Source organism: Micromesistius poutassou, assembly GCF_964030765.1.
Source record: "Micromesistius poutassou genome assembly, chromosome: 9".
Taxonomy (NCBI): domain Eukaryota; kingdom Metazoa; phylum Chordata; class Actinopteri; order Gadiformes; family Gadidae; genus Micromesistius; species Micromesistius poutassou.
Window position 1 is genome coordinate 2,210,993 of NC_140279.1, and position 17,158 is coordinate 2,228,150.

General features: G+C 45.3%; 1 protein-coding gene across 1 annotated transcript in view; it reads left to right on the forward strand.

The window, feature by feature from the left end:
- Window positions 1–2,578: 2,578 nt before the first annotated feature.
- The window catches only part of cacna1ea (calcium channel, voltage-dependent, R type, alpha 1E subunit a), a gene marked incomplete at its 3' end in the record, with an annotated part of 76,630 nt that continues 62,050 nt past the window's right edge, over window positions 2,579–17,158 (forward strand). The window contains exon 1 of the mRNA XM_084473513.1: window positions 2,579–2,814. Within this exon, the coding sequence (XP_084329639.1) occupies window positions 2,594–2,814 (221 nt within the window). The 5' untranslated portion in view covers window positions 2,579–2,593. The remainder of the gene's footprint in view (window positions 2,815–17,158) is intronic.

Genomic DNA, 17,158 nt, shown 5'->3' on the forward strand with positions numbered 1-17,158 from the left:
TTTTTTTCTACTGGATCACTGTGTTTGCATGTTTCCCCCCGAAGGATATGACACCAGACATAGGTCTGGTTGTTTTTTAGAAAATGTTTATGCGGAAATGTTACATATTATGCCTTTAAAAGGCGTTGAAGTTGTTAAAAATAAAGACAAAACAAGCCTTATATATGAAAGGTTGCTGACCAGAGACAGATCCAAGAAAGTTACTTGACATCTTGTTAGAAAGTCCAATACCTTTAATATGATGGTATGGTATTATGGTGACAGAAGAAAGAAGAAGACTGGGATACATTAGAATAGAAACTGCAAACACAGTTGAAACCTAAAGCTTGACTGTCCAGACAAACCACAGAAACCACTTGTCAATCATCTGTCATTTTCACCTCGCTAACAGTTTGGTTGTCAGTATTGTGTGATCAATCAACACTTCTTTTAAATCCCACTGCTGTCATCGGCTCATTAGGTCTTTATAAACTCTCCCTTTCTCGGTTACTTGTTCTGCCTTTTGTGCCAATATTGTTGTCCCACACACACACACACACACACACACACATATATCCACTGCTGGCCTGGTCATATGATTTTCTCAGCTCCATACAGCCCGTTTTATAAATAAATGATGAGATATTTGATTGAAAAAAGGGCAATTTTACTGAAATAGGAAAAACAAAGAATGAGGGACCCCACAATAACGTTTCCTTATGATTTCATGATGAAAAATACATTTATACATACATTTATCTTAAATGTAATAATAGATTCTACCAACATAACATTTAATTATGTCAAACTGAGTTCCCCACTATACCTATAGGCATATTTCCCTCTGTGCAATCTTTGTTATGATACATACTTACAGAAAGCAAGGTCACCTTGGAGCCTATAACAGCCATACAGTGATACATAGATACATACATAGTTCATAGTTCATTCAGTTCTGGAAGCTAAATGTCATACATTTCAGCAGAGCACAGTAAGAGTGGTTAACTCATGCCTCCTCAACATTACCTCTGTCGTGTTCGTGGTGAATGAGTTGGTTGTTTATGTAGTAAAGCAGTATAGTGTGTGGGATAAATGCAAACGTGAAATTATTTTTTGGGAGTGAGTGTGGATGATGGCTGGTTTAAGCAGCCTCACCTGGCCGGGTGAGGCTGCACACCTGTTGTGCATTGAGTAATCAGTGTGCACAGGTTAAATCAGCCATCTCCACATACACTCCGGGAGAGAGCGCCTGCATGGCAGTGGGGAGCCCTTGTCGTGGTAATTTACACCAACTTCTACAATAAACCTGATTTCAAAATCACGCTGCGTAGGAGCCCAGAAAAGTCACAGAGGTGGTGTGTGGCTTGGTCTTTGTTACACTGGACACTGTGTAGCTTTTCTGGGCTCCTTCCATCACCTTCCAGAGATAGCTGTGGAGAGGAGTCCTCTGTGGACTAAGGATTTACTGTTCATGAGTAAAGCCTTCTACCTCTAGTGCTGCAGACTTGATGGAGTCTTCAGTGGGGCCCAATGGAGTGGGCCAGTGGGGGTGTGAGACTGGCTGATTAGACTAGTTCTGTTTACACAGTGAGTGTCTGAAACTCCCAGTGCTGGACGGTGCTTTTCACTCGACCGGCTGCTGATCCAGAGTTGAGAAGAATCTTCCTTTCCTATCCCCCCTCTCTCTAATTATGCCATCAAGGATAACACTATCGACGATTAATGATGACTTGTTTTGAGCAAAGCATTTGCGCTTATCTAATTGGTTCTGCCGTCTAGAGAGAGAGATTCAACACAATGCTGTAATAAAATTGAGTGAGGATATGGAGCGAGAAAACTGTTGGGCCACTGGCAATTGCTTCTGAAGCTCTGCTGAACAAATGAATGGTTACATTAAGGCTGCCACACATTTAGGCTCTTGAAAAATGTACTCACAGCTTCTCACTCTGGCTGCGAGTGACTGAATACCTACGCCTTCGGGACTAATGCAGTCGTGAAGCTTGGGCGTTGCGAGATTATGAGTCTCTTGGGAACAACATGTCTGGGGAGGGGGATTGCCTTAAATAGCACGGGAGAGTGTCAGCGTGATGACGACATTAATCAGCAATTTATCCGATTACTAGATTAGAATGTGGATGAATGATGATAGATTTTGGTAATGTTTTCTTATGGATTCTTCTTCTGCCACTTCTGCCTCTACTTATCTTCCCTCTTTTTCTTCTTCTTCTTCTTCCCCCTATCTGTCCCCACTTCCCAGCACTATGCTGAGACCCCTGGACGTCTCTCCACCATGTTGGATCCTGGCTCCTGCTCCGGCAGCTCCGAGTCTCTGACGGGGGGCCACTACCACCACGACACCCCAGGAGGACTACCGAGGGGCCGCGAGGAAGACGACGCGTCTCTGGACGACGATGGGGGTCCGGGGTCGGGGATGGTCGTGTGCGGCAGCAGCACGCCCGTACAATACCTCCTTCACCCTCCCCCGGAGGACGCCGAGGGCTGGCAGAAGCATCGCGTGGGACTAGCCGGGGGACCGGACCCGTCGCGGGGCTCCCAGCTGCTTCTGGGGCCCCAGAGCCTCTCGGCCAGCCACGACACGCTCTACCTCCCACACATGGCCAGCCTGGCGGCGCCGTCGTCCTCGCTCGTCCTGAACCGCCACGGCCTTTCCCTGGACGTGGCGCCGTGCTTCGAGGGCGGCGACGGGGACATGGCCGTCAGCCCCAACGTGAACAATAGGCGGCGCGGGGGCTTGATAGAGCAGAGGGACATCGTGAAGGCCCACCAGGCGCATAAAATACACAGCACGCCACAGGCCCGCCGCAAGGAATGGGAGTGAGTATGTCATGCATGGGGAAGTTTTGTACCCTGACTGTCTCAGCGTTTTTGTCAGAAAACGTGATGCTTTATTGGGTCATTGGGTAGCTAGCGCACAAGGTAAAAAACCCAAATCCATTTCATGAGGCAGGAACATTTGAGCCCACTTCGAGGCTGGATGCAACAGAATCCACTTAGTTCTCGTGAATGGCAGCCACACAGGAGGACACTGTGTCTTTCTTATGAACTGTGGTATAACAAAATACTATTGCGATGGTCAAAAGGAAAAGCTGATTTAAGCACCATTGTCTCTCTGTGTGCAGCATGGTTTCTCCTTGTATTGTGGGATTTTCATGTTGAATTCTTCATTGTTTAGGTTGCCGTTGCCTTTGTTTTGATTCCTGCTGCCCTGCATGTCCCCGTGTATGGATGGTTAATCATTACACACAAGACAAACCAACTGGGAGGATTAAAAGCCTGCCTATCTCCTTCTCCATCACATCTTAATCGGTGATGCGTCATTAGCCCGGCAGAGTTAATGTGACCCCATGGTTGAGTCGCTTGTGTGAAGCAGTATTCCTATCACTTGTTTGTTTCTCTGTCAATCAGGATATTGATCTAACAGCCATGTTTTAATGATGAGCATTCCTCCAAGTGACCTTTGTGTGGATACACATTTTATATTTACTTATTGTGTTATTTATTGTTCACATAATGGAAATTGTGTGTGTGTGTGTGTGTGTGTGTGTGTGTGTGTGTGTGTGTGTGTGTGTGTGTGTGTGTGTGTGTGTGTGTGTGTGTGTGTGTGTGTGTGTGTGTGTGTGTGTGTGTGTGTGTGTGTGTGTGTGTGCAAGAATAAATGTGTTAATGGAATTGATGTGGACCTTGCAAATGTGTGTGTGTGTGTGTGTGTGTGTTAATTGCCCGCACCTATACCTATACCCCCCCCACGGTGCAGTAGAAAGGGGGGCTGATTACGGCGGACATGCCCCTGCTGTAATCCACCTGTGAAGCTGCTGTGGGGGAGTGGGGGGGGGCGTCACCTGTGGTGGTGCTGGCCACCTTCCGATCACCTCCCCCTCCTCTCCTCAGGCATCGGATCCCACCCACCATGCTGGGTCTCTGGCTTTAAACAGAGGAAGAGGAGAAAGAGGAGGGTGGGCCGGAAGGAAGTGGGAGGGTAGCGGGGGAGTAATCGGGGGGGGGGGGGGAGAAGAGTCAGAGGGAGGAATGAGGGAAGCAGAAAGAGGATGAAATTGAAGGAGACAGAAAAAGGATGAACAGACTATATTGGGCAGATATTGTGAAGATGATACGTCTCCTGTAATTAAGGCTTTTGCGGCCGGTTGATTCTCAATTTCCTTTTTGCAGTGTTCCAATCCACTGATATTTTCATATTATTTAGTTAAAAAATGAATAATAATATTCCGGCTATTGCTTTGTGTTGCTTGAATTCACTCAAAAAAAAATAGCATATTCAATGCAACCAGCCTATTGTGAGCCAATGAGCACATGTTGTCTTTTTTTGCAAATGATTTACACCAGCTGGGTTCTGGCAATGTCTGACTAAAGCCCCTGATAAACATACTTTACAATCATAGCTAAATTGTTGCATTTTTTCCAATGAGAACCGTGCATCGCACGTCGTTATTTATGGTACAGGTCCAACTCATGGCAGTAAATCTGGTTGATTAGCAACAGGACGCCTGTAGCGATGATTGGTCATAGCTAGCATCCCTGAGCCCCGCTCTGCCTAATGTCGTTAACTAGACATCACTAATGGGATGAATGCTTGTGCTCAATGTAGGTGGACCCTTATTGGAAAGTCAAGATGTGTTAGAACCATGAATAGCCACCTAACATGTAGAGAGCATTAAAAAAACATAAGCAAGTAAGCCGTTTTTCCCCCCTGGGACAAATTAGTTTTTTTTTTTAAGCTAATAGGTGACAAATTATTTAGACATATGGGCCAGCCATAATGAAAAAGGTAAATCAGCACAATAATTAATAATGATTATTTAGTATGGACTGTGTGTGTGTCTGTTGGAGCACAAGCTATCACATTGTGTGTATTCTGGCCGGTCCAGGTGTGCGCGTGCGTCACAGGGGTGCTGTTGTACTTATCTGTGTGAGTGTGTGTCGTGTCAGGGACTTGGGCGACCCCGGTAAAGGCCGGCTTCTCGGAAGGCCTTGATGAAATGACAGTACTTAGAACGGGCCTAACACGCTGGTAATGACAGTAATCACACACACACGCATTGATCTGGCATTTCAGTGTTCGCTGGAGACATCGCCGGCACACACTCAATAACACTCGACACATTGCAGCCTTGTATAGACCGCTGTTGACTACAGTGTTCAGTGTGTGTGTGTGTGTGTGTGTGTGTGTGTGTGTGTGTGTGTGTGTGTGTGTGTGTGTGTGTGTGTGTGTGTGTGTGTGTGTGTGTGTGTGTGTGTGTGTGTGTGTGTGTGCGTGCCTGTGGGTTTGTGTGAGTGTGCGCCTCTGTGCGCGGGGTCGGTCTGTTTGTGTATGTGTGTGGGGGTATCTGTGTGTGCACGTGCCTGTGTGCGCGTAGTCGGTCTGTGTATGTGTGTTGGGCTATGTGTATGTGTGTGTGTTTGTATGGACTCATAGTACCATATGGTAAATATATGAGTCATTAGGCTAGAGTTGAGTCGTGCACACCTCGGAAATGTGGCAATACTTCCTGGCATCAGCGCTGAAGCTATTTCCAAAAGGGACTGGCAAGTTTGAACCCAAAGTGATTTATGAATCAGCCCTGGTTGCCATCAACTACCAACAGCGTGTGTGTGTGTGTGTGTGTGTGTGTGTGTGTGTGTGTGTGTGTGTGTGTGTGTGTGTGTGTGTGTGTGTGTGTGTGTGCGTGTGCGTGTGAAAGAGTTTGGTTCAATCCCTAATCACGATCTGTGGTTGTGCTAATGTCCTACGTGTTGTGTGTGATAATATAAAAGCCTATGAGTATGATCTTTATTATTTATGTGCAGTTCAGTATGTGTCCCAAAACAGTGGTCAGCGCAATGTATGAGTCAGACCTTGACACTATACTTTTGAAAGGACATATGGTCTGGCTATATTCATAGCCTGGCTATATTCATAGCCAGACTGGCTGGTGGTCTGGCTATATTCTGGCTATAGTCTGGCTATATTCATAGCCAGACCATGTCAATACTTCTTTCACTTCATCCTGCTATATATATCATTTCATTATACAGGATTCTATTGTCCCGAGAAGAACATGTTTGGATACTGAGATAACTCACATGAAAACGCGTTCACAAAGATTCTTTCCACATTTCAACAGATACAGCATATTTTTCAAGATAGGTGAGGTTGGTTGAGGTAAGGAACATGAATAACATGTTTAGGCCACAGAGACTGCAGATGAAACAATCCAAATGTAAAAACCTAAATCTAAAATGTAAAGTGTGGCTGCCCAAGTAACCCACTCACATGGTCGTTCATTCCCAAGTCAAGGAAAAAAAACACCTAACCTAATCACCGAGTCCCAGCGGCGCTGCGTGACACCAGCAGCGAGGGAAGATAAAATGAGTTGAAATACCAACAGTTGAATGTTCCCATGAACGAGCTGTAGTAAAACAGACGCAGAAACACACATTACATTCACAGTGTAAGCAATACACATAGCCATGTGTGTAGCTCCGAGGTAGCCATTATAGCATACTTGACTGTTCTCAGCTAATGCTGGGTGAAAACGTTGGTTAATGAAAGCACCCAAGAAGGAAGTGTGTGTGTGTGTGTGTGTGTGTGTGTGTGTTTGTTTGAGGAATGTGCGTGAAGCTCATTAGGTTTTATGTGGTTATATTCAACAGTCACACTGCTGATCCTAGTCCCATGAATGATTAATCTGAGGTTTCAAGACCAAACACACAGAGGTTCATCTCCTGGTTGTCATGGGCACGGGACCTCATGTTGATATAGAACACACACTTACACACTTACACTTACACACACTCTCACTCTCTCTCACACACACACACACACACACACACACACACACACACACACACACACACACACACACACACACACACACACACACACACATTCTACCCCCCCCAACATACACAAACACATAATAAAGGAAGAAATATTGAAGGATGTAAAATCAACAATTCAATTGAGGCTTCACTGATGATGTATTCTGCAAGTTGGGAGGCGGGCTCTGTGGTCAGGGAAATATAATGAAAACATTATCCAGGAATTTATGCCTACTCAATGTTTTTGATGTATGTGTGTGTTTGACTGTGCGTGTGTTTGTGTATGCATGAGTGCATGCGTGTGTGTTTGTGTGTGTGTGCGTGTGTGTGTACATACGTGTGTGTGTGTGTGTGTGTGTGTGTGTGTGTGTGTGTGTGTGTGTGTGTGTGTAGGTGTGTAGGTGTGCATGTACAGTACACACGTATGTCTGTGTGTGTGTAGGTGTGCATGTACAGTACACATGTATGTCTGTGTGTGTGTGTGTGTGTAGGTGTGCATGTACAGTACACACGTGTGTGTGTGTGTGTGTGTGTGTGTGTGTGTGTGTGTGTACATATGTACGTATTTGTGTGTGAGCGCATGTGTGTTTGCGTACACCTGTGTGTGTGTGTCCGTGTCTATATGCCCACACTGTGTGTGTGTGTCCAGCGTGGGCATATAGACATTGCGCCGGACGTCTCAAAGAAAGCGTCTGATCCTCATTCCTTGTGATCAGAAGAGGAGCTGAGGCCACAGGGCCACTGTAGAGTGGAGGGGGCCCCTGGCACCAGCTCTCTTTACTGCAGTTAGCCAGGGAAGAAATGCCTGTGTGCAGTTATGTCACTTCTGAGATTTCTTACCCATCAGGCGTGAGGTAAACCCAATTATTTATTTGCCTGTACTGTGGTGGATCAAACTGCAAGCATGATCTATCGTCAGGGTGTGTGATGTTTATGGAGGGAGGCATATCGTGGGTACATATCTATATCTTTTAATTATTATTTATATTGCCTGTCATGCTTTACCTTCCTATACCATTTGTTGATGGTAATGTTATTATACCTTTAAATCAGTTTTTTGTCATCATCATTATACCGGTACAGTTAAATAAATATATTATTTGTATTTTATTATGTATAAAATTTAAATACATCGACATACACATATAATCCCACTTGGTGTCCATATTTTATACCCACTATATTGCCAATAATCAATGAGTTAAGCCAATTTGTTAAGGTCCAAGATTTATAATGAAGTAATGGATAATGAATGTCATTATTTCCTTTACCCCCTCCCCCCGGACTTATGAAACGTTTTTTTTCACCGAGTGCAGAAGAGGTGTGTGTGGAGGGGGCGAGGAGTGAATGCGCCCCTGGTTCCGACCTGTCTGCTCATCTTAGCGTTTCCTCCTCCTACCCTGACAGAGCATGACCTCCGGAGGGTGGCTGGTACTCTGAGGCCGTAGCACGCTACTGATGTCCTACCTGTTGCTCCCCCGCTCTCTCCCATCAGACCCGCACACGCCCACACACACCCAGACTTCATTTAGTAGTAATAGCTTCTATGGAAACGTTCCGTCGTTCACATCTTATCTTATTTGCTGTGTTCATCATCTGGGTGTGGAATTGTTAAAGGTCCCATGACATGCCACCAGGTGTGAGTGTGATTAGCCGTTACAAGCCGTTTTGAAAATCGGGCTCTTATGGCATCACAAGTGGGCGTGTCCACCTAGATGTGCGCTGGCTAGATCAGTCTTACCAGCCTACCCGGTGGACCGTAGCGAACGTCGCTCATCTATCCGTCACACATCTACGTGGACACGCCCACCTGTGATGTCATAAGGGGCAGATTTCCAAAACGGCTTGTAACGGCAAATCACACCACACCTGGCGGCATGTCATGGGACCTTCATTTCGGCGGGCACATCCCCCAAATAATATCAATGAGGAACCAGACAGTGACGTTAGCAGGATGAACGTTGAGAGACTTTGTTGTTGTTGTTTTCACTCAATTAGATTGCATCTCTGTTGAAACGCCACGGCGCATCCCCCTGGGTGGAGACCTGCCCAACCTTCAGATCAATTTGAGGTCAATAGAAAGGCTTTGAAAATGCCATTGCAGGAAGCTTTGATTCCATCGTCAATGTTGTTCTTAGGACCAAATGGTTAAGGCACTCAGGCTTGCCACCTTTTACCTGCATCAATCCACAGGAGAGGGCTAGAGGGAGAGAGAGGGAGATTAGAGGGAGAGAGATGGGGGGGGTAGAGGGAGCGAGAGAGAGATGGGGGGGTGGTAGAGGGAGAGAGAGATAGAGATGGGGGGGGCAGTAGAGGGAGAGAGAGAAGAGGGAGGGTAGAGGGAGAGAGGGAGAGATGGGGATGTAGAGGGAGAGAGAGATGGGGGGGCAGAGAGAGAGAGAGACATATATTTGGGAAGGGTATAGAGGGAGGAGGGGGAGAAATGGAGAGCGATAGGGAGGGTGAGGGCCCTCAGACGTTCTCCCTATGGTTCTCCTTAGTTTCCTTAACGTCTCCTCGTCAGTGTCCCGGTGACACCCGGGCAGTTTAAATGTCAGAGCTGTTTGTCACAAGTGAATTATTAATGGTGACACGCTGAAAAGCCATTCTCATCCACACATAACACTGCATGCCTGTCACCCCATGCACAGAGAGTGGAGTCGCTGGACGAGAGAGGTAGAGAGAGAGAAGGAGAGGGAAGGAGAGGGAAGGAGGGAGGGAGGGAGGGCGGGAGGGAGGGAGGGAGAGAGAGAGAGAGAGGGAGGGAGAAAGAGAGAGAGAGAGAGATGTAGAGAGAGAGAGATGTAGAGAGAGAGAGAGCTAACAAACCTATACATGGAAAACTTGAATGCCCTCCAAGAGTGGCACTTGTGGCACAGCACATGCATACACATTACAATAGCATCAAATAAACAATAACAACTATAGCCTAAGATCATCTACAGCAGGCATCTTTAATAACATCGAGTCCAGGCATGCACATCCTCTATGTACCCATATATTACACATGCCCTAGTGCATGTATTCCACATCCCCTAGGAGGATGGATATATAGATGGGGATGGAGGGAGATGGGGGAAGAGATGGATGCGGGCAGTGGGGAGAGAGAGGGAGGGAGTCTGAGATGAGAAGAGGATCTGTAGAAGCAACAATACTAATGAGGAGAGAGAGGGGGTCACCAATGACATTCTCTTGTTTTGTCTCTCAGCACAGAAGGTCAGTACGATTCGAAACGCTCAGTGCTTGCACCATTCCGACAGGTGTTTGTGTTTTATGACTCCTAAGTAATTCCCTCAAGGGAGTTGTAACCTATGCACAACACTCAACTGCAACCCAACCACCTGCCCCATCCCCCCCGCCCCAAATCTAAATAGCAACATGTCACAAACTGCTCAGGCGGGAATCGACAGGGACCTGCCGATGCAGGTCCCTGTATCGGCAGTTTAGAGCGATACAGGGTTTAGAGCGCCACTATGATACGTGTTGCGATTCTGTCTGCGATTTTATCTTTGGTGTGTTTTTTATGTATGCGTTGAATGTTAGGCCGACCCCAATGTTAAACCCGGTTCAATCAGGTTCTACACAAGTCAATCAGTGTCCACCATTGAAATGTGTGTCAAAGTGGGTGAGCAGAACAGAACACAGCTGATGAAAATCTGCTATGGGAGAATACCTAGAGGGCCCTCAAGAGGATCGTACTGTTGATGTTTCCACTAAGAATACACCAGTCTCTTTCTGGTTTACATTTTGTTCACCTGACAAAGTATTGCGGAAGCAAAGAATCCCGATGCTCAGGTGAATCCAATCTTTCCCACCGCCCCTGCAAACTGCCATTCTTCATAACGTCGCAAAAGTGAAGTGAGTTGAGTTGCAGAGAGAGATGTCTGGTACACTGTATCCCGCTGGGTTTATTATGGTTCTGGCAAGGCCATTAGGAGCCAAATGACACAGATTAAATGACTCTGTCTAATCAGTGTTAGAATTGGATTCTGGTTGAGGTATTCCTTGGCTCTAGGGGACGGGTGCCATTGGGTTTGGGTGGCAAGTCCCGGTGTAGATCAAGACGATTGTGGGAGTAGAACCGACAGATGTTATCCAAGCGATGAAGGGAGATGGGGTGAACAACCGCATTAAAGAGGTATTTGGAATGCAATCAATCAAGCTACCTGTCATCTGTGGTGTTTCAATTCATACAGCGCTTGTACAAATGTTACACTACATATAATCAAATTCTAGTGAGTGTATTGTTGAATACTAAAGATACCATGTACGATGTATACAATAAGAGTATGACTCTCCTTCGTGGTCTATATTCTCCCCGACCATGAAGGGCCCCAACCTGTCCCCTGGTCTCCCAGTGCGCTGTTCCTCAGCTTTAAATGTGACTACCATGTGCACTGTATCCAGTGACTACCATGTGTTATCTATGGTGCACTGCTTCCAGTGACTACCATCTATTATCTATGGCGCTCTGCACCCAGCGGTGCCTATAAGCAGCCACCCCTGGAAGGGGTCGTGGGCGTTCTTGCAATGTGAAATATAGCTTGTGTTCCTCCCATCCAACACCACATGTCAGCAAGGTCCCCTTGTACATCAATGCACCTGTGCAGGCGCACACACACACACACACACACACACACACACACACACACACACATACACACAGCAGATGCATAAACTCACTCGCATACACAATACACACATTTACTGTGCATGCATTCAACACAGACTTGCACATATGTACACACACACACACACACACACACACACACACACAGAGATCATTTTTGTCTGTCTTTAAATATTTAGCACCAAAGATTTATTGACTACCAACTTGCTGCAAGCTGAATCTTAAAATTAGGTTTCAGACAGTGTGAGTGATGGAGGACTTCTGTCCCTGAATCCATCTGTTGGCTTGAGATGACACCATCACTCACTGGACAATACAACAGGGAAGATTTGCAATACTATGCAGACTCACCATGTATCCATTATGTGCAGCTCCTTTTAATTTGCATAGATCTGTCAAACATTTATGCAACTCGTTGTTTACTTTGCCTTTCTTGAATGACATTGAGGAGGTAGGCCCTTATAAAACACATAGCTGTGTTGTTAATAGGATTATATTAGTACAGTCGGCTGCTTTTCTTCTTCCTACGCTGGCTGGTCTCCCAGCCGAAGCAGAGAACACCGCATGTGGCCGGCTAACAAGCTCCGTCCCCGACCTGTGATTTAAAACCATTTAGCCCAGGAAGCTGTGCGACCTGTTGATCCTTTGCACACACACACTTACGCTCAGCTGCGCACACATACATGTACACGCATACATGTACATCATACTACACACACATACATGTACACGCACACACACACACCTCTTAATCACACACACCTCTTAAACACACCCACCCACTGGAAAGCCTTTACTTAATGCCTTGTATAACCCGACTTACACAGTTCACCAATGTTGTTCATATCTACAGGGAATCCTCCATCAAGGTACCAGCTTACTATAGCTGGTGGCTATAGCTCATCGTTTAGCCAAATGTATATCATTTAATTGTGGACGTACATAGTACATTTCATGGCTTGTGGAATGAGTGCCCCCTCCTCTACATTCAAAGCTTCCGATTTGAATATCAAAGATCCCTGTGTTGCACTGTGGCTGAAGGCAAGCTTCATGTTGTCGGCATGCAGAGCTCTCTAGAGCCTTTGTAGTGCAACAGGATGTCTTTCAGCCACAGCCTTTTAAGTCAAATGGATTTTGGGAGGCTTAGCTCTCTCTAAATTGGATCTTCTTGGTTTCCTTTCATACGTGCTGCATGTTGACATCATGGCACATCAACGTGGTTAGTACCTTACACAGATAAATTTGTGAGTACCTCAGAGCCAATTCAATTGTTGTGAGCGCTGTCTGTTGCAGCTGAAAGCAGCAAAACATTTATAGCATTTTTTTTTTTTTTTACCACATATTCACTTTTAGCTGAATATGTTGCCTCTGTGATGATTTATTTCTTAAGGAAGAGGCCAGTTGACAAACAGGGTGTAGCCGCTGGAAGCAAGCAGTGAGCGGAGGAACGCAACTTGCATGACACCTAGTGGAGCCTTGAGGATTTGCTTATGAGCTTTGCTTACGAGAGATGAGCACTGTGTCTGTCTGTCTGTCTGTCTGTCTGCCTGCCTGCCTGCCTGCCTGCCTGCCTGTCTGTCTGTTTGTCCGTGAGATTTCAGAGATATCTCCTTGAGTGATTCTTGGACAAAATAAAAAAAAGACTGGAGCAAACGAAAAGTAAAAAAAAAACAAAAACATGTATTTCTCTGTAGGGATCCTTTCCATAATATTTTCAGCCACATTTCGGGCATGCAGTGACTAAAAACAAGCATTTTGAGAGGCTATACATTGATTGGACGCTATTGCCCATTAGGTTACATTGCAGTCGGCTGCAATAGCTGAAGCACTCCCTCTCAATGCTGGACCAATTTGGTCCATTTAGTCACTTTGTCCGGATTAGTGACCTTTTTTTTGTGAATTTAATGAAACTAGGGCCCATGTTGAAACACCCAAAAGTTATCCTTTCAGTATTATTCCTCTCGGGTTTCAATTTGTTTTCCAAATAAGAGCAGCTGCTTCTTTGGAAGTTATTAGGGATTGGCATGTAGATGGAACCCACAGACTCCAAGGACCTAGCCCATCTGCTGCTAGCACGCGCTCAGTAAGCTGACAAAGATCTCTTAATGCCTCTTGTGTCTGTTTCTGTAAACCACATGCATATATGCATGTGTTCGTGCACATTCCCATGTTGCCTCGCAGTGATCTCCATTAAGACATTGAGACTGCAACTGTAATTGCTGTTATTGTTAAGGTCTCATTGGCTTATGTTCACGGCTAATTCAACAGCCAATTAGCAATCACTCATTCATTTGTGTTACTCCTGAAGAGGAGGGGTTTATTAGCAAGGCAGGTGAATAGACATGTTATGCACAACACATGCTGAAGTGCTTAACATCAGGCAACAAGTTATAGATGAAAATAAAGCAGAAGATAGATTACAGCACAGGCTCCATGTAGGCGCCAGCAGTCCACCAGTTCAAACCGTCAATATGACTCTGTTTGAGGGTCGTGATGGCTCTGCAGCCACCCATGTCACATCGCTCATCCAAACTGCCCGTCAACCAGCCCAGCCCTGCCCTCTGCGCTCCACAAATGAATGGAGTCTGGTGATAAAGGTCGCTGTCGTTCACACTTTCATTCATCCCACACCATCCCGCTCCATACAGGGTCTTTGTCAGAAAGATCTGAATAGTAGGAGCCGTCTCGAAATGCTGGGATCCTAGAAGGCCAGATCGGAAGTTCTCAAAGCCAGCATTTTAGTCAGTAAAGTTGCTCAGGTGTTATAATTCAAATCTCCTCATGACGGGGTTGACAAGGGTCTGAAGAGGCAAATAATTAAACATGAAACGTTAATGCATGAAGGTTTTGTTTGTATAAGAATGACTGCAGACTGCGCTGAAGTTTCCCACCCAAAAAAAACTTTTGCTAATTGTGTCAATAAGTCACTAAAGACATTTGGCCATACATAGTCGGTCATCTGGATTCAAAGTCTTAAATTGTGGGGAGATTAAGACTGGGACCAGCCAGACCGAAGTATATATTTCCACCAACCCGACCACCCTGGAGGGCTAGTGGACCGGGGGATTTATGGACGGTATAGATCTGCTCTGCAGCCGGAGAGATCTCTCACATTCCCTTCACAGAGACACAGAGACATATGATTGCGTGGGCACTCAGATGGATTGTTCAATTTAAAACATAAATAAATAAATCCAGCTCACCATCAAATACATCCAGCTCACCATCATTACAGTTCAATGAGCCCCCCCCCCCCCCCGCTCCCCTCCCCCATCTTACTGGGCGTTACAGTTGCCTCCTTAAGGTGGAATGTAACTTATTTTATTTGATGTGAATGTTGTAGTATGGAGTTTGGAATCAGCTTCAGGGGGGAATGTGACTGTCGCTTTCTGAGCGACAACTCAGAGAGTTAACATCAATCATCAGCATCAACATAGAGAGGAAACTATATCTATAAAATGTAATATTTTGTCCAATGTGTTTAACTGGGGTATTAACAACAGTGAATCAAATATGTTTTACTAGTGTAGTAATTACGATCTACCACAAGATGGAGATAATCTCTCATCAATCTGGATATACGCATCATCTACACATGCCCCCGTATGTATCATCTTTACTAAAGATGATGCATACGGGGGCATGTGTAGTTATAGTTAAACTGTCATGTTGCGTATAAAATCATAGTTGGCCCAGACACGTTGATTATCCAGTATGCCGTTTTATTTCATTGTATAACTCCTGTGCAAACAAATAATACACACATAATTATTAAGAAAATTGATTTTATGATACAATATAAATCAAACAGAATATTGCATAAAATATCAAAACGGAAGCACCAGAACTCACCACCTCAATGTAGTTGTCTTACTTGACTTATCTTTGCAGCTTGGCAACGACTGCAGCTGTTTTTTTTAATTCAGACCTGTTGCACTGAAGCAGCGCTTTGGTAGAAAGCAGGTTAACAACGTGCCCATACACGCTGTCGTTTGTCTCGAGACAACAGTCATAATTCAGCTCCCTGCGGTGATATATGTAGGTTATTCCATAAAATCTAGGGTTATGGTGACAGCTTCATGGGGCTGAAAATAGGGGGCACGTTGGCTTGGTTGCTAGGAAACAAGTGCGAAGAAGACAACAGTCAAATGCAGGAATCTGGGTTGGGCAGAGAGAGAGAGAGAGAGAGAGAGAGAGAGAGACAGAGAGAGACAAAGAGAGACAGAGAGAGAGGGTGGGGAGGAGAGGGAGAGAGGCAAACTAGAGAAAGCGTGAGCGTGAAAGTGTGGGTAAGAGAAAGAAGGAGAGAGAGGATGAAGGAAGAATCTATTGTAAAAACTGTTTCTGTTGAACTCATGTTCATCAGAACCAAGACTTTCTTAGCAAGGTAAATATCACGGTTAAAAATAAACCTTTTGAATGAAGTTTATCAACACACACATGCACACAGAGTCAAGAGAACACATACACACAAACACACGCAGGGGTAGACAGGCACTCGTACGTGCGGACACAGGTACACAGCGGAAAAACACACACACACACACACACACACACACACACACACACACACACACACACACACACACCCCGACACACACACACACACACACACACACACACACACACACACACACACACACAAACACACAGACCTATTATGTGCCACAGACATTACCATCTCAATGAAGCTAAATTTAGCCCAGAGTTCCAGCCGGCCCCTTCATCTCCCCACATCAATAGCTCTGCTTCAGCCCATCTACCATCACGCCGGCCTCTTACCCGCTGCCCCCCTCTCCCTCTGCCTGGTCCTCATTTTCAGATCCCTGGGCCGGCCCACCATGACACACTGACCCAGCTGGAGGGGTATTTTTGGGGTGTTATCATAAAAAATGCAAAGAAATGTTGTTACTTTGTCCTGGAAGGTTTCTGTTCGTTGACACCTGGTTGCCTGTATACAACGTGTCTGTATACTGTATATCTGTTTGGTGGTTGTGTATTTTGTCATGCATACGCTTTGAGTTGATGTAAAATGGGATGGAAAGGGATTCGATGAAGTGGTCTGGAAGGACCTCGGCTTGATTGTATTTTCTCCTGTGAGTGAGCAAGAGGTTGTTGACTACAACAGAGCATGTATTCCGTGCTTGTGGCCTTGAAACTTGAGTGTGTGTATGCCATACAAATATTCCTCGAGGGAATCTTAAGCCTGAGTTAGTTATTTTGATGCTTCACAACTGAAGTGACGACGGGAGATGAACAGCAACACCCTCTTACCACCATAGAGCTTAGAGTTTTCCGGAATATTACAGTCGTTGAGATTGCACATGCGTGCTGTTTGTTGCATTTCATCAACTGCTGGAGTAACTCATGACTGTCAATCAATCAAGGTCTTCACTCCGTTTCATATCATGTTCTCGGGCATCACAATTTCCTGGCCTCACGTTTAGAAGGAAGTCGCATGAACCACATGCTGTTTTTTGGGTGGTGTTTGTGTGCGCAACATGTGGCGTTTTGTGTGTGTATGCGTGTTTTGTGTGTTTTGTGTTTAATGCTGCTAATGAGATTATATTTACATTCATTTTTTTACATGTTGCATGGATTTTATATGCCAAACCGATTTAATTTATTCAATCAAATTTATGTTCAAATGTTTAATCAAGGGCATATTATTATTCCATGGGCAATGCAGTCAGATAGCTGCACTTTTTTTCC